This window comes from Nilaparvata lugens, chromosome 3 (assembly GCF_014356525.2).
Source record: "Nilaparvata lugens isolate BPH chromosome 3, ASM1435652v1, whole genome shotgun sequence".
NCBI lineage: Eukaryota > Metazoa > Arthropoda > Insecta > Hemiptera > Delphacidae > Nilaparvata > Nilaparvata lugens.
This window is the reverse complement of record NC_052506.1, coordinates 3,422,252-3,447,731: the sequence shown is the minus strand read 5'-3', so window position 1 is coordinate 3,447,731 and position 25,480 is coordinate 3,422,252. Positions and strand designations below refer to the sequence as shown.

At 35.4% G+C, this 25,480-nt stretch overlaps 2 protein-coding genes across 4 annotated transcripts in view; one reads left to right on the top strand and one right to left on the bottom strand.

Annotated features, from left to right (window-relative positions):
* Positions 1 to 394: 394 nt before the first annotated feature.
* Positions 395 to 15,826, bottom strand: LOC111058328 (peroxiredoxin-6). Of its 2 annotated transcripts, none has more exons than XM_039422622.1 (5): positions 15,593 to 15,826; positions 11,318 to 11,474; positions 9,422 to 9,639; positions 4,499 to 4,571; positions 395 to 2,173 (listed from the first exon to the last, which is right to left on the bottom strand). In XM_039422622.1, exons 1-5 carry the CDS (start codon positions 15,679 to 15,681, stop codon positions 2,045 to 2,047), a joined length of 666 nt encoding a protein of 221 aa, XP_039278556.1. In that variant the 5' UTR covers positions 15,682 to 15,826; the 3' UTR covers positions 395 to 2,044. The 2 variants fall into 2 exon arrangements, with proteins under 2 accessions (XP_039278556.1, XP_039278555.1); XM_039422621.1 differs by lacking the exon at positions 15,593 to 15,826 and adding an exon at positions 12,176 to 12,420 and having other exon boundaries at positions 1,762 to 2,173.
* Positions 12,703 to 25,480, top strand: part of LOC111058331 (transmembrane protein 18) — a 29,320-nt gene continuing 16,542 nt past the window's right edge. The window contains exons 1-2 of one of the 2 annotated variants that reach the window (XM_022345848.2): positions 12,703 to 12,987; positions 19,455 to 19,572. In XM_022345848.2, coding sequence (XP_022201540.2) covers positions 12,925 to 12,987; positions 19,455 to 19,572 — 181 coding nt within the window. In that variant the 5' untranslated portion in view covers positions 12,703 to 12,924. Of the gene's footprint in view, positions 12,988 to 16,095; positions 16,414 to 19,454; positions 19,573 to 25,480 lie in introns of those variants that run through there. The other variant, XM_039422623.1, reaches the window with a different exon arrangement.

Genomic DNA, 25,480 nt, shown 5'->3' with positions numbered 1-25,480 from the left:
GAGAAAGAGATAGCGCTATCCGCTTTGTTGAATGATAAAGATAACAATACCATTGCTAATCATACACTGCCATTATAAAGTGGACCTCGCTGTAGTCGATTTTAATTTGTTATAATATTATTATTCGTGGAAGGTGAACCAGACCAGCTTTTAGACACTGCCATTTAGCAGACTTCAAAACCAAAACTTTAACCGCAGTCGTAGAATGATGGCATAGACAACGAATCTGACGTCATCACAAATGACACCATTTTAAGATGGTTGAATTTAATTCGATGTCATACAACTGATCTCGTGTCTTCGAAAAAAAAGGATTTTTGTGTTTCATCTTTAATCAGAAGATGTAGCTTGAAAGTATACCCTAATTGAATGCGGCAAAAATCACAACAAAAAATCAAGTATCACAAGTTTTATTATGTTTCAACAACATACAAATTATTCTCATATCTAGACAAAAAATATAACAGTCCATATTTTACAAATAGGCTAGTTACTATCAATTTTTCTTAATTATTCAATATTTATAAATATTATACTTATTGAAAGCAAAAATCTACTCGCAGTAGGCCTATTCAATTTTTCCAGCAGAATAGTTTCACTTGGATTACCTACCGTACCATATTGGAAATTGATCTGCAATTTTACATAATATTGATAGTCTAGTATAAACTAAAATATACAAACGTTTTATTCATCTTAGTGCAAATTATGAAAATAAAAAATTATGGAATGATCTTGTTCTATTAAATTTAATCTTTGAATCCAATGAAACAATTTTACATAATTTTGATAGTCTCTAGTATAAACTAAAATATACAAACGTTTTCTTAGTGCAAATTATATAAAAAAATATGGAATGATCTTGTTCTATTAAATTTAATCTTTAAATCCAATCAAAACAATTTTATTTCAAATATACAGAGTGATCAAAAAGTCGCTCAATCCTAACCTCAAAATGTTTTGGTTTGTGTTGCGTGACCTCTGTTGTTTCGATCTCTGTTGTTCCATCTCATATTAACCCTAATTGGAATAATTGAATCGGCCTGAGGAGAAAGGGAACATGTCAAAATTTTTCATTTTTTTATGGTTGAAATGAGTTGTTTACTGTGGGATACATCGATTGGAGTTGAAAGGGAACATGTCAGCATTCTCTTTAAACGAGAAACATATACCGTATCTATTTTTGCTGTACTGGAGTGAAAGGGAACTATAACTAAACTGGAACTTATAGTCATGACACACATGTTTCCTTTCAACGCCGAAAATTCGAGAATCAACTGTTTGTCAGTTGCGATTTTTATGCTTTTGTTGTTACAATAAACACCTCAACCGAAAGCAATCTAACCTCGAAGCAACGCGTGAATCAAAGACGTGTTGCTTTGAGGTTAGATTGCTTTCGGTTGAGGTGTTTATTGTAAAAGTTGAAGAGTGATAATTTATAATATCATCATGAGTAAGATAACAAAAAAGGTAAATCAAAGGTAAATCATAAAGGTAAATCATAAGGTAACAAAAAACTCAATTTTAAGGGGTGAATCTTATAATTATAAGTGCTTACACTGGATTAAAATTGTTGTCTTAAAAGAGTTTGCACCCCAATGACAAAAAACAATCTTGAAATTATCAATACTTTAATCTGTATTCAGTTTTTTCTCTCCCCTGAAAAATTCTGACTTTTGACATGGACCCTTTCTCTTCAGACCGATTCAATCAGGGAATATTAATAATATTAGAATCTAATTGGAATATTAACTGCTAAACGAAAATCAACACACGTGAATTTATTCAGCATTTTCTTTCAATCTCTTTAATCCTACTGGGAATATTAAATCTTAAACGAAAATCAAAGACAATTTCTTCATAACGTTTTACAAAAGATTAAGGCACTTTATTTTCAACTTGTCCAATCACAAAACCTATTCTATGGTGTTGTAATCCATCAGTTACAACCTCTATCGTGTTGTAAACCATTTACAATTGACTCCATGGTGTTGTCATCTATTCTATGGTAACAACCATTGATTCTTAGGTGTTTTAATGCACTCTATGGTTGAGGAGTGGTGCGAATGTATTGTTTGCCGGATGGAAGCATGTAGTTGCTGATCCCCTTCGGAAACAGGTCCTTGATCTCTTCATTCTTGACGGTTGGCAGTACCATACAATCGCCTCCTTGCTGAAACCGTGAAAGGGGCATTGGATTAACAGAGCTATTAATTGGTGGAGGCCAAAAAATTAGAGTGTGATCACATTGGCCCATATGAATGAAGTTGAGCATTTGCTTATACTTCTAAATATGAAGCATTTGCTTCATTTTCTAAGAATAAACGTGAGCAAAACCTTTTGCTCATGCTCATCAAAAAATAGTTTGAGCATTTGCTCAAAAGTAAAAGCTTTTGCTCAAAATTGTATGAATAGAATAAACTAGAGCATTTGCTCAACTTTTGGAGCAAATGCTTCAAAAAAGGTGAGTCTAGTCTAGAGCAGCTTATCACCTTTTGCTCATAGTAAAATGGCTCAACTAATTCGTATAAGGAAGAGGAAACTATACCAGATACGATCACAACCAATAGTTGAGAACTATAAAACTCTTTTTAGATTCAACCATGATATATATCACCATTATCCCTACAAAAGAATAAATACAAAAGATAGCTAGCTACCTGTTATAAAGATAGCCATCACAAAATAGGAAATAGGCATTTAAGAAGTGAGAGTGTAGACGATTATAAGAAGGCTACTGATATTATAAGAATATGATGAATTTTCTTATAGAGATGCTATTATTTCAAAATTCTAAACTCAACCAACCTAAAACTCTATTCATAAATAGAAAACAGAGCAGACGACGCAAACACAAGCGGTGCACCCAAAGACCTTAAAGAGATATAGACCCACAATGCCTATGCCTTCCCGATGATAGCTCTTACTTGAAATTGAAGGCCGCCATTGGAGTATTTTAGCACGAGATATTATATATATATATAATATTTGTAATACTATAGATCACAAAGGCATTGGTGGCATTGGTATGTAATAATCTTATGGGTTGCCCCCTCAATGACGGATTTCAATTCCAAGTAAGACACTAGCGCTGCATGTGAGTCTATGCATCTTTAAGGTCTTTGGGTGCACCCTACTTGCATATTTAGCGCTTCCGTGAGCTATAAAAACAAAGTAAGGCTACAAAAGCGAATCAGCTGATGAAAAATCTTTAAAATATGTGAGCATTTGCTCCAGAGTTCAGGAGCATAAGGTAAAGCTTATTCATATAAAAATGAGCAAATGCTTTTGCTTCTACCTTTTGCTCATGAGCAAAACCTTATGCTCCATGTTCTTGCTCATGAGCATTTGCTCTGGTTTTATTCATATGGGCCATTGAATACGTGAATGTGCAAGTGAGAAGCAAATACGTATACAGAGTGAGTCCCAATGCTTTAGATGACTTCTCTCTACTGTAGTTGAATGATAATAATAATTGCTCAATGCCAATGATTTACATCTAGAGAAAGTGTATTTACAATAATACAGAGACATACAGAGTGAGTCATATGTATGGGAACCCTTCAACAAGTTGAAGACTGTTGTAGATATGATACTGTAACTTCCAGGATGAGTTATTGGCCGAATACTCCACATTTTGACGTACAACTGAATCTCAACCCCTCATGAGGGGGTGACTTAGGGGGTTGTAACTCGAAAATTTCAAATGTAAACACCCATTGTGTGGTGCATCATTTTTTAAAGGTATTTTTCAAGCAAGTGAAAGTGCGTACAGATATACGCGCCGCGAACAAGATATACAGATATACGCGTCGAAGGTGCTGTATGCACCTTTAAGGACTCGCCACACCAAGCTCGCCAGTACCGCCGAGGTAGTACCGCTGGTGGTAGTTTTCTCGGCTGAGCACGCCACACCGAAAAACGTCCGCTAGCGGTAGTCTCCGAGTAATGAGTCTAGTAGTGGGGGGAGGGAGTCCAACTACAGTGTGGGAGTGAGACGTACTAGTTGCGTTGTGCTGCAAGGAGGAACGCCGAATGAGTCATCACTCTGTGCGCATGCGCTACCTCTTCGAATCGCCTGCCATGTATTCAGGTTGAGCGCGCCACACTGAGCTCGCTTTGTCCGCCGTACTACCTCTCAGCGAAGTTTTGTTGAATCGCCTAGCAGGCGGTCGTAGGTGGTAGTGCGCCGTACTACCGCCGCGGTAGCGAGCTCGGTGTGGCGCGATCAACCTGAATACATGGCTAGCGATTTTTAAAACTTCGCTACCGCCGCGGTAGCGAGCTTGGTGTGGCGTGCCCTTTAGACGATTCATTATTTATTTAGGCCCAAATTCACACGAAAACTAGGTTTGAACGGCAGTTGGTTCTAAGTCAAGATGATTTTGATTTGATTTTGTAATATAATTTTTTGTTCATTTAGAAACAACTGGCGCTCAAACCAAGTTTTCTTTTGGTGAATTCGGTCCTTAATCAAATTGAATATCAGACAACTAACCTTCCAATCAACAGGTGTAGCCACTTTCTTCGTGTCGGTCAGCTGCATTGAATCAATGACTCGCAGAATTTCACTGTAACAATAAGAAATATTTTTCAAAAACTCAATAATCGGTCAGTTCATTCAGGTAGGCTACAACGTTCAATTTCACAAACTTTTCACGCAAGAGGTGAAAGTTTAGATGTAGAAATTTGATAAAAACATTAAGCATACAAAGACTAACATAGGAGCACGACGATTATTATGATATTAGTGATTAGATAAGGCTCCAATTACTGGGTCAATAGCTTAACATATAACTTAACTTATAACATTTTCAGAACAACTCATTTGAGAAGTATCTTACGCATTATTTCTATTTAAAAAAAAAAACATCTCTCTTAGAGAGGTACTCGTCACCGGCACTCAAACTGTGGTTTTGCTGGTTTCGCCGAATTAGTATATTATCATGTTAAAAAATTATACTTCTTATTCTAAAATATTACATTTTGTAATCTGTGTTTATTTGTTAACATTTTTTGTAAGGCAATAAATTTGATTTGTCATCCCATTACACGAGCACAAGCCTAGGGTTCATGAGAGCATCAACTTTTGCAGGAAAAAAGAACAAAGCGCACAAAAAAGAAAAATATGACTGCAAACTATGACAATATTTCTCAAGACTAGAGTTTTTTCGCTGATGATGATGCCTACTCAAGCCCTAGGCTTGTACGTGGATAGATGCTTCAACCATCGACTGAAACGACCATTATGCACTACCTCCGTAAACAAAGCCGTAGTGCATTCGTGTGACGTCAGCACAGGTAGGGCTCCTACACCAATACAAATTCGTTGATTTCAGCTGATCTATATTAGCTGGTGTTTTTATTGGTGTAGGAGCCCTACCTGTGCTGACGTCACACGAATGCACTACGGCTTTGTTTACGGAGGTAGTGCCATTATGCCGCTCCACACTCTCGCCAAGTGAATACGAGTGTCGTCATGCGCGAAAGTAGCCATCCACAATCTCACTCTCGTCGACATTTGTTTGTACTTGACGAGAGTGTGGATGACTACTCTACTATGCCTCCGCTCGCCTTCAATCAGCACATATAGATGCATACAGCGAGCCGCTTGGCAAGTGGCTTGGTGAGAGTGTGGCGCTGGAATTAGGGTAATGCATTCTGTGTTTAATCAAAGCTAATATACACAGTTAGGACAAGAAGTTTAAACGATTTTAGTAGTTGTATTTAATGAACAACTACTGTTTTTAATGAACAGATTAAAATGCTGTTTTCTCATGCGTCATGCCTAGGCCAAGTCGCTTGCCGCAAGCACGCAAATGATGACGAGAGTGTGGATGGGATGCTCCACTCGTCACTTGCCTTTGCTTGGCTTGCCGGCGCCACTCTCTTTCCTAGTCGCTTGCTGCAAGCACGCAAATGTTGACGAGAGTGTGGATGAGATGCTCGACTCGCCACTTGCCTATCCGGCGCCACACTCTTGCCAAGTCGCTTGCCGCAAGCACGCAAATGTTGACGAGAGTGTGGATGGGATGCTCGACTCGCCACTCGCCTTCGACAATACTCTCTCTCTCGTCGCGACAATAATATTGGAGTAAAGGCGAGCGCTAGCATACTAGCAACCCACACTCTCGCGCTCGTCGTCATTTGTACACACTTGACAAGAGTGTGGCGCTGGCATACGAGACATATTCAAAATTATGAATTTATACAAGGTGCACCAGAGAAACTTACTTATTTGAAAGGTCAATAAACACAAAAGTACTCTAGTTTATGTTTTTACCTTTTCATACGAGAATACAACAACCCTATGTTTTTCATGCAGTCTTGAAAATGACATCAGATCAATAGCGACCCCCATTGCGCATACACTGATGAAGTCGATTTTTGAAATTTGTATCCACTCGTTGCAGTATATCAATCGGTGAGTTGGCAATGGCGTCGCGAATGTTGTTCTTGAGGTATGTTATGGTCCGTGGTCGATCGAGATAAACCAGTGATTTCAAATAAACCCAATAAAAAAAATCGAATTGAGGAAACGCATGTGGAAATGAGCCTTGTCAAATGACCGCGTCACAGTATACATACAGTACGGAAACTTGGCTAGTACCCTGACGCTAAAATCCGCCATCTTGTTAGGAAGCGCCGCATTGTAATAGTATTGAATGGTAGGTTCGGATCACTTCAATGATCCGGATCAATTGATCTCGTTCACTGCTACGAGCCAATCAGAAGACCAGGATTGGAACTTCCCAAGGTCACGTGACGTGTTTAGTATTGGGGTCATGTAAAAAGCATTGGTTAGATAGGCGATTGATTACAAGTTTCCATTCTGTACCTATTCTGTGACCGCGTCTTCAGGCAGGTTGTCAATCAGCATATCACATGCATTTTGACGGGCAACAAAATCGCGTTCAGTCAATTCTTGAACAGCAGCCAATTTATAGGCATGGAGTTGAATGTCTTCATTGGAAATTAGTCGAACAGTGGAGTCAGAAATCGCCATAGCAGCTGCGAAGGCCCGCTGCTCTCTAGACCAGAGCATGATGACTACTTACTTGATGGAGGATAAAATTGGGAACTTCCCTCTCCAGATGCGACCCCTCCTGCCCCTTAACACGACCAATTCACCGCGCGGAATTTTTTTTCAAATAAGTTAGTTTCTCTGGCGTACCTTATAGAAAAATCTTGTGTAGCGCACTCACACAACTTTCCTTGCTGTTAGTGTTCTCGCGCATCTCAAGTCTATTATTCAACGATCTGAGCCAGCTGGTGACAGGACTATAACGCTGGAGACACACGAGGTCTGCTATCTCTTCATAGTTAATGATTTTAATTGTTGTTAATGATTTCAATAGAATCAACAGTTTGCAATTGAATTATCACATTTTCTCGAATTTCGAGCTTATTTTCAATTTTAGGTGAAAATGTTACTGAAAATTAATTGTAGAGATTTTCATACTCAATCTATTCAACTTGAATTTTTATGTTTAAATTGTATCTGAATCCTGATAATTGGAAATCTAAAATCAAACTTTGCATAGATGGGGCGGGGTTCTTTTGAAATGTTTACTGATATGGGACTTGTGGCAGTTGATAGAGCTTATCAATTACTATTTGAGGTAGGAATTTGATCAAAATCGTTGGAACAGTTTTCGAGAAAATCGCGAAAAAACTGTTTTGACAACATTTTTGCCATTTTAGCCGCCATCTTGAATTGCATTCGATCGAAATTGTTCGTGTCGGATCCTTATATTGTAAGGACCTCAAGTTCCAAATTTCAAGTCATTCCGTTAATTGGGAGTTGAGATATCGTGTACACAGACACTCACACACACACACACACACACACCACACACACACACACACACACATATACAGACCAATACCCAAAAACCATTTTTTTGGATTCAGGGAACCTTGAAACATAAAGAAATTTAAAAATTGGGGTACCTTAATTTTTTCGGAAAGCAATACTTTCCTTACCTATGGTAGTAGGGCAAGGAAAGTAAAAATTATTAAATTATGAATTAATTTAGAGCTGACCAGTCCGACTTAAGATTAGGTCTTCAACCACAGATACCTCTAAATGCTTGTCACTGTTGATCATTCCAGCACGTCACCCAAAATGTCCTACGATTGGCTGAATCAGCTGTTGGTGAGAATTAGCCAATCGGGGGACATTCTGACGTGTTAGCTTGTTGGAACAATCGTCAGTGGTCAGCTTAATAAATGCATTATGGAGAATGGCACTGTATAGCCAAGTATTACCATAGAGAAAAGATAGCATAATAAGATATTGGTGATGTGTATCAAGTTGAGATGATACTGTATCATGTGTAGTGATACTGTATCATGATGTGTGGTGATACTGTATCATTCATGGTAATACCATAGAGAAAAGATAACACAAGGAGATACCCCATGGTATATAGGTACTTACTTACTTGATACTTGAATCCTTCGTCGTTAGCTGGGATGACCAGACAGACTGTGTCAAGGAAAATGAGGGGCACGTTCCCTCAGATTCTGGTGAGACCATGGACATCGTTGGGGAATAAAGGCTCATCCTCCAGCTCCGTCAGCGAATAGATGGGCCGCTCTACCAGTCGCTCCTTTATCGTGCGTTTGAAAGCATTTTTTTTCAGCATCCTTAATAGACCTGGGGAGCTGATTGAACAATTTAAGAGCCGCTATGTGGAAGCTCCTTTGGGTCCCTGTCAGTCTGCTACGGGGTATATCCAAGTTCCCTGCACCTCGGGTTTGGTGAACATGTACGCTACTCCGTTTCTTCAGGCTGTCCACTTTGTCTTTTACATATATTAATGAGCAATATATGTATGTACTGGCTGAACATTGTCATAATTCTCAGTTTTCTGAACAGTGGCCTGCAATGTTCCAGGCGGTCCGAGAAGGTTATGATTCTGATTGCCTTTTTCTGAAGCAGTAGCACGTCCGATGCAGTCGAAGCATGCCCCCTTATGGTCGTTTATGTTTCAAATTTCAAGCCGATGTTCTGTTCTCTCAAGCCGATTACCTTCTACTATTACTGTTTTGGTTGAGTGAGTGTAAGAACGGCACAGTGTGAGAGAAAATTTGTTGACAACTCTGCTGGTATTGCCAACAACCAATTGACAAAACTTTATTGGCAACTTTGGAGTAACAACCTTTTTGTTGACAAAGTTTTCTACAAGTCGACGACAAAAGTTTGCTGTGCTTTTCAAGAAACTGACAACAAATTGCCGAAATTTAACGTAGTTGACAACACTGCTTAAGAGATGGCTGTGTTTTCACACAATTCCAATTCCAATTCAGACAAAAACTAATTTAAATATGTGTTTTCACACAATTCCAATTCAATTTGCAGACAAAAACTAATTTAAATAAAACTAAAAAAATTGATTTTAATTGGATTACTCACTCAAAATTCCTGCCAGTGGTGGCCGGGTAGAGAATGGAAAGTCGTAGTTTCTTATGAGGATCAATGACGAAGATCGCTCGACAAGTGAGAGGCAGATTGTCGGCGTCCTTTTCTACTGGGTCCAGCATGCCCAGCTGTACAGCCAATGTGCGATCGGCATCCGAGATTATCGGATAAGGGAAGTTGTCACACGTCAGTCCACCATAGTTCTTTATATCCTACAATGAATAGAACAGAATAACATATCTTTATTAGCCTCAACATCACAGTTCGACATATAGGCCAGTCACAATCATAACACAGAGACTTCGAGACTTTGTCAGTCTCTTTCATCGGCCATCTTGAGATAATATTGTAAATATTTGAACTTTTGTGTATCGACAATGTCTATCAATTATACAGAGTGTTCTGAAAAAGGTGCCCATGAGTCAGGGCGTGACAGCTCTCATCAAAAGAAGGAAAAAAATTCCAATTAACATAGGTTTGAAAAAGCTTAGTTACCAAGATATATTGAGTGAGAGATTTCGTCTGAATTTCAGTTCCCCTGCCGAAACGAAGTCCTATGGGTGTGGATATTAGTTTGCTGTTAATTAAGATGTATTATTTAGTGTACTTCATGTAAAATGAACTGAAAAATTGGATAAAACCGTTTCCAAACCTGCAGCTACAGTAGTTTTTAAGATATGTGGCAAAATACGCGAAACTTGGTCCCGAAAAACAAGTTTCTTCAAGGTTTGAAGCAGATTTACTATGTTAAATGTACAATAAACACAAAATATTTTCTCACAAAACTTGTAGAAAATTTAATTTTGAAGCGAAAGATGTAGAATAAGTCTATAATAGACAAACGCAACATTAAAATAATAATCCTTAATTAAATACAAAACGCATGAAAAACAGAAAAATCTGTTAAGCTCTCTATTTTTATGCGTTTTATAAGTAATTAAGAGTTATTTTTTAAGGTTGCGTTTGTCTATTATAGACTTTTTCTACATCTTTTTCTTCGAAATTAAATTTTCTACAAGTTGTGTGAAAAAATATGTTGTGTTTATTGTACATTTAACAAAGCAAATCTGCTTCAAACCTTAAAAGAACTTGTTTTCGGGACCAAGTTTCGCCTATTTTGTCACATATCTTAAAAACTACTGTAGCTACAGGTCTGGAAACGGTTTTATTCAATTTTTAAGTTTATTTTACATAAAGTACGCTGAATTTTACATCTTAATTAACAGCCAACAAATACCCATAGGGCTTCATTTCGGCAGGGGAACTGAAATTCAGACGAAATATTTCACTTGGTAACTAAGCATTTTCGGACCTATGTTATTTAGAACTTTTTCTTCTTTTGATGTGAGTAATCACGCCCTGGCTTATGGGCACCTTTTTTCAGAACACCTGTATACACTGGTCACAGACAGAAGAAAAATTGAATTAAACAAGTTTTAATTGATGAGAGCATTTTTAAGCTTCGTTTATATCAAAGTTGTCATCAAAATGCTGCCCATAAATATTTTTCCACGAGGAAGGTGTCCATTTATTTGTAGAAAACAAGTTGCTGTTCTCAAATTTCGATCAACAAAAGTTGTCAATAATTGTAGTCAGCGTGTACTTGTAGAGAAACAACATTTTGTTGGCAACTTTCTCAGTGTTTCCTATTTTGTTGGAGACAAGGATTTCCACAAGTTGAAGACAAAATGTTGCTGTGCTTTTCAATAAATCGACAAAAATTGTCGCAATTTGTTGAAAGATCTGATGTGAACACGGCTTCAGTAGGAAGTGAATTATTCAAAATCTCATGAACTACATTTTGAAAAACTGGAGTGATGCTCAATTTCTGAACAAAGATTACAACTTTCAGTACCACTACTTTGAATTGAACAGCTCAGCAAACATTACCTGTATCCATAGGTTATGAGAAGTAACAGTGTCACATGAAAGTCCAATGATCTTTACGTTCCTTTTTTCAAATTCAGGAACTAGTTGAGCAGCTCTGGCTAGTTCAGTTGTGCACACCGGAGTGAAATCTGACGGATGCGAGAATAGTACTGCCCATCTGTAATTGAAAATGCTTAAATTAGCAAAACACAAGAACAATTGATGAGAAAATCTATCCAATACATCCTGTTTGCTGATCAATAATAACGATTAGAATGATAGATTAGCCCACTGTTGCCCGATCTTTATTAGAGGATCCTCACCATCTTCTCCCTCTATGTTCTTCATACTCTTTGCAGAATACATGCAAACGTGGGGTTCCTCGTGACCCGACAGAGCTTCCAGCTTCCATCCGTATGAGACTAGGGGTAGACTCAAGCTGGATGTACCCTACCAGAAGCTGAGCAGACGCCGGACTGGGTTCATATGTCTATCAGCCTCTTTTGGACAGGGATATGCCTGCTGAGCGGTTTTGCGGGGCTCTGAAGAGCCTGCTGACGGAACACCCTCTGAACTCCGTGAGTTCTATATGTTAGAGCAGTGTGGTGAGTGCTTATTTTCTTATTTAATTTATGCTTACGAGTAGTTGTTTTCATTTCACTTTTTCTTGCCGTGTCCCAGTCGGCTTCAGATTAGTGATCCATTTTAAGGACCTATTTAATTAAATACTAAAAATATCAGTACCGCTTGAGCGATTAGATTATGCTTCTGTGTCTTCAATAGTCTATTAAACTATTCATACTTAATTCTTATATACATAAACATTCTATATGATGAATACATTGTTTAATAGTAAACAAGAACCGCTAACCAACTTACCCATTCCCAATCCATTCATGAAATTCAATGTTCCCTATAGTCGTGTCTGCTTTAAAATTTGGAAACAAATCTCCTAAAAGTACAACCATTTTGAAATGAAGTTTGTAAACAATAAATAGCTTATTATTAACCAGTAATTTATTAATATTGCTTGATTACTGATTGTTAATAACCACAAAACCGCATTCACAAGCAAAAGCAACGTGCAACAATAAATTTTATTCCAACAGCTGTTTCAATGCTTTGCTGTTTCTGTTGTTGCCAACTTGACGTGCAGCTGATCTATACAAAAAAAATCCATTTGAAGTTGTATTTATTTAAAACTAATAGATCTATTTGGTATTTGAAAAAGTATATATTTAATAATGATCATTATTATATTCATTTTCACATTAAAACCCAAATCTATTACTCAATAAAGATGTATTATTGATGCTTTTTAATTCCAACAACAACTGATTCCAACCTGATTTCATCACTATTTTCATTCTTGTTTCTGACAGATGACAGATGTTCATGTTCATGTTTGTTGAACAAGGTAGCCTAATAAATTCGGTGTGTAAATGAATTTAACCTGATTTGTATTCACGTTTTGGCTTTACTTTATAATTATATTGTCAATGACTTTTTATCATTCTGCTTCATGTTGTGTTGTAACTGGCTACTATTTTATTCCATTTTGGTTACATTCTATTGATTGTGTTTTATACACACACTTCTTTAGACTTATGTAAGTTGGGAAATGTGCTATGAGAGAATTTGAAATGGAAACAGAAGTACCCGACTTTAGTTTTTGGATCTTTCTTGCCAGTGTAAGTATTCAATATAAAATATTATTAAGACTACTGCTTAAGTCTCTTGTGATTATAGTTTTAAAATTTTGTAAATTCTTTGTTGAGTAAAATTTTTTACATGTTGTGTGCTTTGTGACTACAATTTTACTGTTGTTTCTAGCTATAAAGGTAGGCTTAACTATTTAAAACATCATATATTTTAATGTCTTTTTCTAGTTCAATTTATTAAACAGCGATTACACCAGAGTTGTCAACTGGTGTTTCAACAAATTCCGGCAATTGGTTGCCAATTTCTTGAAAAAGCACAGCAAAAATCTTGTGGAAATTCTTATTTCAACAAATGTCAAATTGAGACTTTCTAAAGCTGATATCTTTTAACTGTAAAGTTTGTTCCCCACTCAGTGTCGATAAAGATCAGATGTTGCAAACTTGTTGTTATGCTGAATAACAGCTGCAAAACTTGTGAAAAGTAATGCTTTCCTTTTTCTTAAACTGGCATTAAACTGTCGTAATTTGTTGAAAACTTAGTTGACAACACTGGTCGGAAAGATTTTTGTTGAAAACAAGGAATGAGTTTTCAACAGATTCCAGCATTTTTTTGTCAATTTCTCAACACTAGTAGCCTAAACACCATTTTGTCATCAACTTGGGGAAATAATTGTTTTCAACAAAATTATTTGATCTTCACCTACACTGAGTGGGGAAATAATTGTTTTCATCAAATTATTTGATCTTCACCTACACTGAGTGGGAAAATAATTGTTTTCACAAAATCATTGTTTTCCCACTCAGTGTAGTGGAAGATCAAAATGTTGAAAACTTGTTGCTGCGCTAAAAACGACTTATAAAATTGGAAGGTAAACATCTAAAAAAAAATTTATGAAAACAAGGCATGAGTTTCCAACAAATTCCGGAAATCATGTCTTTGATTTAAAAAAATGTGTTTCCAACCAGTGTTGTCAACTAAGTTTTCTACAATTTGTTCCCAATTTCTCAACAGAAGCACAGCATCATTTTGTCGTCAACTTGTAAAAACCTTTTTTTTAAACAATTTTTTTGTTTCCCACTCTGTGTGAGAAACACTGAGAAAGATGCCAAAAAATGGTCTCCTCTACAAGTTCACACTGACTACTCTCTCTCTCGGTAAAAAAAGAGAACTTTTGTTGCTCTAAATTTGTGAACAGCAATCTGTTTTTACAGAAAATAATTACAATTTGCTTGTATAAAACTACTTGTAGATCCACCACTGATGCAGTAGATTTCCTGCTTTCCAAGATATTTGATTGCTTTGAGGCACGGGACTTGCTGGGCTCACCTTGTGTGATCTCAGCAAGGCCTTTGATACAATGGATCATGCTATTCTCGTGGACAAGCTTAGGCATTATGGTGTGGGACTGTCTCCTCTCAAACTGATTCAGGCCTACCTGGGGGTCGCAGACAGGCGGTGCTGGCTAATGGAGTTCTCTCTGAGATCAGGGATTGTGTTGACTGTGGAGTGCCTCAGGGCTCTGTCCTGGGGCCTCTGTTGTTTCTTATTTCAGTTAACGATATAGCTCAGGTGGATGGCAGGTGTGTTGTCTGTTATGCGGACGACACCACCCTTCAATGCTGGTCGTGATGGGAGTACTGAGGGCAGCTATGGTGGAGACTGCAGCATTTGCATCGGACTGGTTCTCTGCCAATCGCTTCCTCCTCAAAAGACAAAACTCAGTCTATTGTGTTCAGTCTCAGAAATGGGAATGAATACAATTTTGCGCCTGTCAAACTGTTAGGGTTTACCCTTGACAGGAAGCTCTCATGGGGCGAGCACATTGAGACAGTTTGCGCCAGGTTGAGCAGAGTGGTTTTCCTGCTGAGGGGTCTCAAACACAGTGTGCCACCTCATTATCTTAAAATGTGCTATTTTGGCTTTTTTCAGAGCGTGATTTTATATGGCCTCCCCCTCTGGGGTGGAGCCACAGATGTCGCCCGAGTCCTTCGTCTCCAGAAGAGGGCCCTGAGGATTATTTGTGGGGCTGGTAGATTAGCCCACTGTCGCCCACTCTTTATCAAAGAGAGGATCCTCACCGTCTTCTCCCTCTATGTTCTCCATACCCTTTGCAGAACACATGCGAACGTGGGGTTGCTCGTGACCCGACAGAGCTTCCACCCATATGAGACTAGGGGTAGACTCAGGCTGGATTTACCCTACCAGAGGCTGAGCAGAAGTCGGACTGGGTTCATATGTCTATCAGCCTCTGTTGGCCAGGGATATGCCTGCTGAGCGGTTTCGAGGAGCTCTGAAGAGCCTGCTGACGGATCACCCTCTATACTTACTCCGTGAGTTCTATATGTTGGAGAGCAGTGTGTTAAGTGCTTATTTTCATATTTAATTTTTGCCTCTGTGCAGTTGTTTTTTTACATTTTGACGTGTCCCAGTGGGCTTCACTTTAGTGATCCCTTTTATGGACTTATTTAAATAAATACTAAATACTAAAAATATCAGTACCGCTTGAGCGATTAGATTATGCTTCTGTGTCTTCAATTGTCTATAAAACTATTCATACATAATTCTTATATACATAAACATTCTATATGATGAATAATTTTTTTAATAGTAAACAAGAACCGCTAACCAACTTACCCATTCCCAATCCATTCATGAAATTCAATGTTCCCTATAGTCGTGTCTGCTTTAAAATTTGGAAACAAATCTCCTAAAAGTACAACCATTTTGAAATAAAGTTTGTAAACAATGAATAGCTTATTATTAAACAGTAATTTATTAATATTGTTTGATTACTGATTGTTAATAACCACAAAACCGCTTACCGCATTCACAAGCAAAAGCAACGTGCAACAATTATTCCAACAGCTGCTTCAATGCTTTGCTGTTTCTGTTGTTGCCAACTTGACGTGCAGCTGATCTATACAAAAATAATCCATTTGAAGTTGTATTTATTTAAAACCAATAGATCTATTTGGTATTTGAAAAAGTATATATTTAATAATGATCATTATTATATTCATTTTCATATTAAAACCCAAATCTATGACTCAATAAAGATGTATTATTTATGCTTTTTAATTCCAACAACCAACTGATTCCAACCTGATTTCATCACTATTTTCATTCTTGTTTCTTGACAGATGACAGATGTTCATGTTCATGTTTGTTGAACAAGGTAGCCTAATAAATTCGGTGTGTAAATGAATTTAACCTGATTTGTATTCACGTTTTTGGCTTTACATTATAAATTATATTGTCAATGACTTTTTATCATTCTGCTTCATTGTTGTGTTGTAACTCTGGCTACTATTTTATTCCGTTTTGGTTACATTCTATTGATTGTGTTTAATACACACACTTCTTTTAGACTTATGTAAGTTGGGAAATGTGCTATGAGAGAATTTGAAATGGAGACTGAAGTACCCGACTTTAGTTTTTGGATCTTTCTTGCCAGTGTAAGTATTCAATATAAAATATTATTAAGACTACTGCTTAAGTCTCTTGTGATTCTAGTCTTAAAAATTTTGTAAAATTATTTGTTGAGTAAAATTTGTTACAGGTTGTGTGCTTTATGACTGCAATTTTACTGTTGTTTCTAGCTATAAAGGTAGGCCTAACTATATCAAACACAGTCATATATTAATGCCTTTTTCTAGTTCAATTTATTAAACCGCAATTACACCAGAGTTGTCAATTGGGTTTTCAACAAATTCCGGCAATCGCTTGCCAATTTCTTGAAAAAGCACAGCAAAAATCTTTTGGAAATTCTTTTAACAAAATGTCTAGTTGACATCTTTTAACTCTAAAGTTTGTTCCCCACTCAGTATCGATAAAGATCAAGATGTTGCAAACTTGTTGTTAAGCTGAATAACAGCTGCAAAACTTGTGGAAGGTAATGCTTTCCTTTTTCTTAAACTGGCATCAAACTTTTGTAATTTGTTGAAAACTTAGTTGACAGCACTGGTCGGAAAGAAATTTTGTTGAAAACAAGGAATGAGTTTTCAACAGATTCCAGCAATTTTTTGTCAATTTCTCAACACTAGTAAACACCATTTTGTCATTTTGTCAACTTGGGGAAATAATTGTTTTCAACAAAATTATTTGATCTTCACCTACACTGAGTGGGGAAATAATTGTTTTTATCAAATTTATTTGATCTTCACCTACACTGAGTGAGGAAATAATTGTTTGAAACATAATTATTGTTTCCCCACTCAGTGTAGTTGAAGATCAAAATGTTGAAAATTTGTTTCTGCGCTAAAAACGAGCTATACAATTTGGAAGGTAAACATCCAAAAAAAATAGTTGAAAACAAGGCATGAGTTTCCAACAAATTCCGGAACTCATGTCTTTGTTTCCAAAAAAATGTGATTCCAACCAGTGTTGTCAACTAAGTTTTCTACAATTTGTTCCCAATTTCTCAACAGAAGCACAACATCATTTTGTCGTCAACTTGTAAAAACCTTTTTTTTAACAAATTTTTTGTTTCCCATTCTGTGTGAGAAACACTGAGAAAGTTGCCAAAAAATGGTCTCCTCTACAAGTTCACACTGACTAGGCCTACTCTCTCTCGGAAAAAATTGACAACTTTTCTTGCTCTAAATTTGAGAACAGTAATCTGTTTTTCACAAAAAATAATTTACATTTTTTTTTGTATAAAACTACTTGTGGACAATATTCTTCTGACAAGTTTGATATAAATCAACAAGTTTCTCATTGACTTGCTTGACTAAACTAACTAAACATTGTACTGTTGTACTTACTATTTTGTGAATAAATTGAAAATGCATCTTTACAATTCATATGTGTAACATATGAATGACTCATGATTAATTCGTAGATCAACTTGTAACATATTCAATTGATAATAATTGATTATTAACAAACGCCGTCACTGTATGTCTTGGAGATCTGTTCATACGTTCACAAAAACCTACCAAACTTCACCCGCAATAATGAAATCCACAGTTACAATACAAGGCACTCAGCCTCCCTATCAGTGGCTGCTCATAGAACCGCCATGTTTGAAAAATCTCCGCAATATATGGGCCCAAAAATATATAATAGATTACCTCAGGATATTAGAGACATGGCGGACTTACGAAGATTCAGAGGAATGTTAAAGAGGCTGTTACTTGGAAGGCCATACTATTCTGTGGATGAGTTTCTGCAGGAGTGATATATTATTGTTCCTTGTCTTTGATTCTTCCCAGGTCCTTGTACATAGGTAATCTTGACTAACTGCGTTTTTATATACTGTATATATATATTTATTAATATTTCATGTGACTATTGTATAATTACAGTATTTTAATGTATCATGATATGTGTTGAGAACCTCCTTTAGGTTGCTCTTTTTGACTTATCCCCAGTCTGATTATTCGGATGTTTGGGATGCAATAAAAATAATAATAAAATAATAACGCGGCTATTCTGTTTGAAAATACAAATTCATCAATACAGACATACTTGAGCACGGAAATACGTTGAGTCTTCCAATGATTAATCACTATTTTTTCCTGATAGCATGGAGAGCTCTTGAAAGATCACACCATCACACCATATGCGTTATCAGCATTATTGACCTCTAGTGTGGTGGTGGTGACTAGCATTGATAATATAATGATCATTGAAGCGCACATAAAAAACTATCACAATATTCTACTTTATTTACACTTGTTTTTTATGTTCCCACGATCTTATATTTATCTTTGGATATGAATTTATGATAAATTTCATTACACTAGTAGTTCTGTGAACAGTAGACCTCGCGCTCAGTGAGTTACATTGACCTGTTGTTATGTTTTCTCAAAAATTAATAAATAATTTATGAATTAAAAATGTCTAGAAAAAATCCTAAAATAAACATAGAGCTTTCTGTCCTATCGTACCGTGACGTGTCGTCCCGGAATGTGAGTGTGAGCGCTGTTATCAGGTCTGGCTGCAACTGTCTACAACGTTGATTGAAAGATACATTTTAAGATGTTTGATGTTTTTGAACGGGTAGTATTAGTCAACTGTCTACTAACGTTAATGGAAAGATACATTTTCAAGATGTTCGATGTTTTTGAACGGGTAGTATTATAGTCCACTAGACAGCTGATTTATGATGAATAAGCTTATTTTATAATAATTCTATAGTCTGATTTTACGGTAATATTGGCGTATGAAGGAGGCTCCTTTTTCCTTTTATATTATCCTTGAAATGAAAAATTTCCAAAAACCTTGTATATACGTCGACGCGCAATTTAAAAAGGAACATACCTGTCAAATTTCATGAAAATCTATTACCGCGTTTCGCCGTAAATGCACAACATGAAAACATATAAAACATTTAAACATTAAGAGAAAGCCAAACCGTCGACTTGAATCTTAGACCTCACTTCGCTCGGTCAATTAATAAATAAGTAGATTTTTCTTCAAAATAAGAAGCTAGTGAGCTAGTTTAAAAAAATAAACATTTTTGTATTGTATTGTATTTTTTTAATTTTTGCAGATTGATTGGCGTGATCCCTGGCTGATAGGATTGATCGGATTTCATATTATCATAACATTGATGGCCATCCTGACTAGGAATCATGGCAATTTTCAAGTTGTTCTTTTCTTGACACTCTGTAAGTTCATAAATTTTTGTTTATTAATTCCGATTTTATTAAGTTTGCGCTGAGAGTTTGTGCTCATTTCTATAAGACTTGAAGATTTTTTATTAATAATGGGAGTGATGAACTTGTTGATGATCAAAAATCAAGTTATAATTATGAAAAAAGGATACAATCTTTGATGGTAGACGAACTCACTTCAGACAGACCTTCAGTTTGAGATGATTTAATATAAAATTAATATCCTTCATAATCTATAGTGAGGTCTACGTTATAATGGCAGTGGATTAGATTAGATTAGATTTCTTTATTTATTTATGTTACAATATTTACTGGCTTATACACTAATTTACATTAAATGACGATAATGCTAGTTATTCAACGAATTTCACAAAGTATAAGTAATTAATCAATGAGAATGAATATAGAAATGCAATTAGAATAACGATAATATAATAATGTGATGTAACTCCATAAATCGGCGGTGTTTCAACAAATAATTGTCGATTCTTTAAGAAGGATATAAAATATCCTTCCCATTAATACACGACCGGGTGAGAGATAGGGGAAAAACGTTGCCGATTCTCTGTCTTGTCAATGCTGAAATTTCATAATTAAGATGAATTATTTCCTTAATTATTAATTCTACATTTTTCAAAGATAATCTGGCAACAGAGCGAAGCGAGAAAGAGATAGCGCTATTCGCTTTGTTGAATGATAGACAAGGATAGCAGTACCATTGCTAATCAAACACTGCCATTATAAACGTGAACCTCACTAATGACGAACTCACTTCAGACCTTTAGTTCGAGATGATTTCATATAAAAATAATATCCTTCATATAATCTAGTTGATTTTATCTACTCGAAAAATAATAAAGCCAATATCGGGGGCCGAGCTTCGCTCTGGAGTACAAAAGCATAAAAAATTTATTACGAAAGAAGAAATTATAATAGCATCCATAAAGAAATGTTCTATCTAATCACAGTACATTGAGATCAATTCCCAGAGGAATGCAAAAATTTCCCTCACAAAGGCCCAGTTGCACAAAAGCCGGTTAAATTTTAACCCTGATTAACTTCACGTGAACCAAATCAGAGAAGACCATTTCAAAAAGATGGATATACTGGAATTAATCAGGATTGAAAATAACCCGGCTTTTTTGCAACCGGCACTAAGTACCTGATTGAATGATTACAAAAGTTCAACAGCTGAGTCATAATTTTGACACAGTCCCACACACATGAACTCGCTCACTCACTTCCATCACCAACAGACGACGAAATAATTATTATCACCTGTTTTCCCAAGGATGAATAATAATTATCCTTTTAATGTCCTTCAGCGAATTTTCCAAGGGATGAGACCTAGTGCAATCGAATCCTTATATTATAAACCTACTATGTTCTGAATTTCGTGAGAATCGTTAGAGCCGTTTTCAAGATCCGGTGAAATACAAACATAAAAACATCTAAACATATGAACCTATAAACAGAAGTTGCTCGTTTAATAGTATAGGATATCAGTTTTATTTTATTCAAGTCATGATTAATGAATGTAGAAGAACGTAATTGGATACATTCACTTTTCAACTTGTTTAAACAGTGACAATTACATAACATGTATGTAATTGGTTAACTGAAGGATTAATAACATGTAATTAAACCAGCTGTCCTTGAAATGTTTTGTCAATCTGAAGCTACATACATACTTCTGGCGTGGGATGATATAAATTAGTCCTTTGTATTTGTTTAATAATTTTCTCGTCACAAAAACTTGATAGGCCTATTCAATTGTGATTTTTTTTTGGAAAAATGTAGGGTACCGTATGTGAGTTACTATAGGGAGATCCACGTTTTAATGGCAGTCTGTAATAAACATAAGTGTTGCTATCCTTGTCTATCATTCGACAAAGCAGATAGCGCTATCCTTCTCTAGCTCCGCACCATGCCAGATCGGGTTTTTCAACCATGTAGAAATATAAATATATAATTAACAATATATTTTTATAATATTACGATTATAAGATGATATTGAAAAGAAAATAAATTGAGAGAGAAAACATTGAAAAAACATTGAAATACATTGAAAAATATAGAAAAACATTGAAATACATTGAAAACCATCGAGAAACATCGAAAAAACATTGAAACACATTGAAAAACACTGAAAAAACATTGAAAAACATTGAAAAACATCGAAAAACATTGAAAAACATCGAAAAAACATTGAAAAACATCGAAAAAACATTGAAAAACATCGAAAAAACATTGAAAAACATTGAAAAACATCGGGACATAATAGATTAAATCTCTATTATGAAAATTTATTATTCAATCATTGAAATATATATTTTCTTGGAGATTAGAATATAATTTATTATTTTAAACAAGAATGAACAGTTGATATTAGATCAGATAACGGGTATTAGCTATCCTCTATAGAAGGCAGTGCAAGGCAGAGAATCGGCAACGCTTTTCTCCTATCTTTCTTCTCTGCCATTATAACGTGGACCTCACTATAATATAGCCTATTTCTTTTCTGTATAGGGCTACTTTTTATAGAAATAAAAAGAAAAATAAAAATCTCAGTACCCTTTTTGAATTATTTTATGTGATTAAATGATTCAAAAAGGGTATTTTTCTTTCGATTTCTATAGCCTACTACTTAATTAATAGTTCCCATTATAACAGAAAGTTTCCTATCGTTAGCAGAGTTTATTCTGTAAATCTAGTGATTCCAGAGCTCTAACTAGATCATTATTTTCTCACTAACCTGTCAATGCTTGCAACGAATTTCTTGTAGAACTATAATATTTGTGTCTATTAAATAGTGCGAATTGTCTATTAATTAGTGATGCTATTTGACAGTGTCGTTGATTTTATCACGGTTACGAATTGAATTGATATTTCAAATTAGAATGAAACACTCTATAGAGAGATTCACTTTTCAAAATCAGCATCTGGGCCCTGTTTCATAAAACTTATAGCCTAAGTCACGTTGTTATATATTATTAAAATATTAATACACGTAATACAGGAGAATCACCATTCCAATTACATGCTCAATATGGCCGAAAAAATCAGCTGTTCCTGTATTACAGGACTTCCAAGTTTTAATGTAACAGGCCCCTGATTAACATTGGTGTTGCTATCCTTGTTTGTCATTAGACAAAGCAGATAGTTCAATCCATTTCTAACTAAGCACCTTTGCCAAATTGTTTGTTCACTATGAAGAAATTAATACCAAAATATATATTTTTAATTATGAAGATATAATGAACTTCTATTATTGAATCCAATTTATATTGTTATATATCTTTAATTCATATAAAAATATAGGGCCGGTTTCCGAGCACGGGATTTAGCTAAGTTCTAGCATAGAGAAACAATAGCGTAAGTAGATATCCCATGGTATAGGGCGTTTATGTCGCAACTTTTACTGTTATCTGAAGCCGATTACTGTCGATTATTACTGTTTTGACCGGGTAAGAGTGTATGAACGGCACAATATGAGAGACTACCAGCGTCATAAAGCTTCACAGGAAAGAAATACATGGACTATAGGCTTGAGATAACAGTAAAAGTTGCGACATAAACGCCCTATACCATGGGATATCTACTTATGCTATTGTTTTTCTATGGTTCTAGACTTTAAACAGCTGGAGTCAAAAAAATGGCTTTCCAAAACGGGGCGTTGTCGTAGTTGTTATGATAATCTTTATTTTCTCATTTCTATAAACGTTTTTCCATGACGAAATGAAACATTTCTAAATAATTCAAAATGGTTGTAACTTACCCTATTCTCTCTTTATTATATTTTGTGTTCAATTTTCTAGTTTTTCAAAATTTAATTTCTAAATTAAAGTCTAATTTTAAACTTGACAAACAAAGACGTAATGAAATTTATTTTATTTTTATTTATTTATTGTATAAAATACTATAATCATAATACAATTAAGACATTGGAGGTAAAACTAGGCTGAGCCTGTACTATTTCTCTCCAAAAATTTTGATAAAATGTTAATGTAGTCCAAAAGTTAAGGTTATGTAATCACACACTGCTTCGTCACTTGATTTCTGGTCCAGGAATGATTTAAAATTTTAAATTTTGGAGGTTGATTTTATACTCTAAATGAATTACAAAATGTATCACAATAAATTAAAAACTTTAGGAATATTGCACTTATTTAAAAAATTTGAATACAAAATCAAAAACCTACTATTTGTTATTCACAGCTGAAACCTGAAATCTTGAAGAAATGAAAATAGGCATATAACCATCCTCGGTTAATTAAGAATGTATATGCAAAATTTCAAGTTTCAAGTCCAGTAGCTCAGACGTCATGATGCGTCAAACATAATTTTCCTATCCCGTACGTTTATAAGCTAATAATCCTTCCCCTTATTATAGTATAGATGATGGAAAAAGTGGCAACCATGCCATCCTATCATTTCATATGTTGATTAATATTTTTGACAAACTCGGACTAAGAATCATCAACATTAAACAATAAGTTGTTCAAAAGAAAATTTTCAAAATGCAGTCCTCATCAACAGTCTAATTCTTCCTAAGACAATAATAATTACTGTATATTAGTGTAATTTTACTTTGATTATTCCGTTGAAGCTAATGACTTGAGTGGGGCGATAAGAACAATAGGACATTTGTAATGTACCTCTAGCAATGAGCTTCCTGCTAGGGGTTACTAAGTCAATGACCCACCTATTTTGATTGGACAGAATTAAACTCCTCTAAGAAATCTGAATCAATCAAGAATGTTCCTTATTCCACAATACAGTGAATACAAAAATGATGAATAATATAAAATACAAATAATTATGTACTTGAATTAGGTTCTCATACTAGTAGACCGAGCGAAGTGAAGTCAAAGATTCAAGTCGACGGTTTGGCATTTCTCTTAATGTTTAAATGTTTAAATGTTTGAATGTTTAAATATTTATATGTTGCGCATTTACGGTGAAACGCGGTAATAGATTTTCATGAAATTTGACAGGTATGTTCCTTTTTAAATTGCGCGTCGACGTATATACAAGGTTTTTGGAAATTTTGCATTTCAAGGATAATATAAAAGGAAAAAGGAGCCTCCTTCATACGTCAATATTAGAGTGAAAATCATACTATAGAATTATTCATCATAAATCAGCTATCGAGTTGACTATAAATTGCATGCCATGACGCATGCAATTCAATATCTCAATGTAACTTGGTAAAAAATTAGCAGCTGTGTAGACTATAAATTGCATGCCTCATTGAATGCAATTTTTATGCACTATTAGATAGGATGCAAAGAACTTATAACAGCTCGTCTGGGCGACTAGATGTCTTCTGGTTTTATCGCGCTAAATTCCGGAAAGCGTTATATGATAATTAAATCTTGTATAAGCATGATCTGATCAAATAAATAATTAGTGTATCATTGTGGATGTGCTTATGGTTTGGGACTTCGTTATAACAGCGCGAGGTCTACTGTTCACAGAACTCACGCAGTATTCTCATCCACAAGTACCTGATTGAAACTAAAGACCTTATGAAAATACAGCAATAGACTGGCTTCTCCACACATCTGTGTAATCACTTGTCAGCTGATTTATGATGAATAATATTATTCTATAGTCTGATTTTTACTCTAATATTGGCGTATGAAAGAGGCTCCTTTTACCTTTTATATTATCCTTGAAATGCAAAATTTCCAAAAATCTTGTATATACGTGGACGCGCAATTAAAAAAGGAACTTACCTGTCAAATTTCATGAAAATCTATTACCGCGTTTTGCCGTGAATGCGCAACATATAAACATTCAAACATTAAGAGAAATTCCAAACCGTCGACTTGAATCTTAGACCTCACTTCGCTCGGTCAATAAATGCATAAGTAATCAATAGTAGTGATGGGAAGCA

Bases quoted from the DNA above. Each gene is read 5' to 3' on its own strand.
- LOC111058328 (XM_039422622.1), bottom strand. From the start codon at position 15,681: ATGGTTGTACTTTTAGGAGATTTGTTTCCAAATTTTAAAGCAGACACG. The intron at 9,640-11,317 runs GTAATGTTTGCT...TATTCATTGTAG, and splicing joins CTCATAACCTATGGATACAG to GATATAAAGAACTATGGTGG. The intron at 2,174-4,498 runs GTTAGTTGTCTG...TCACGGTTTCAG, and splicing joins CTACACCTGTTGATTGGAAG to CAAGGAGGCGATTGTATGGT.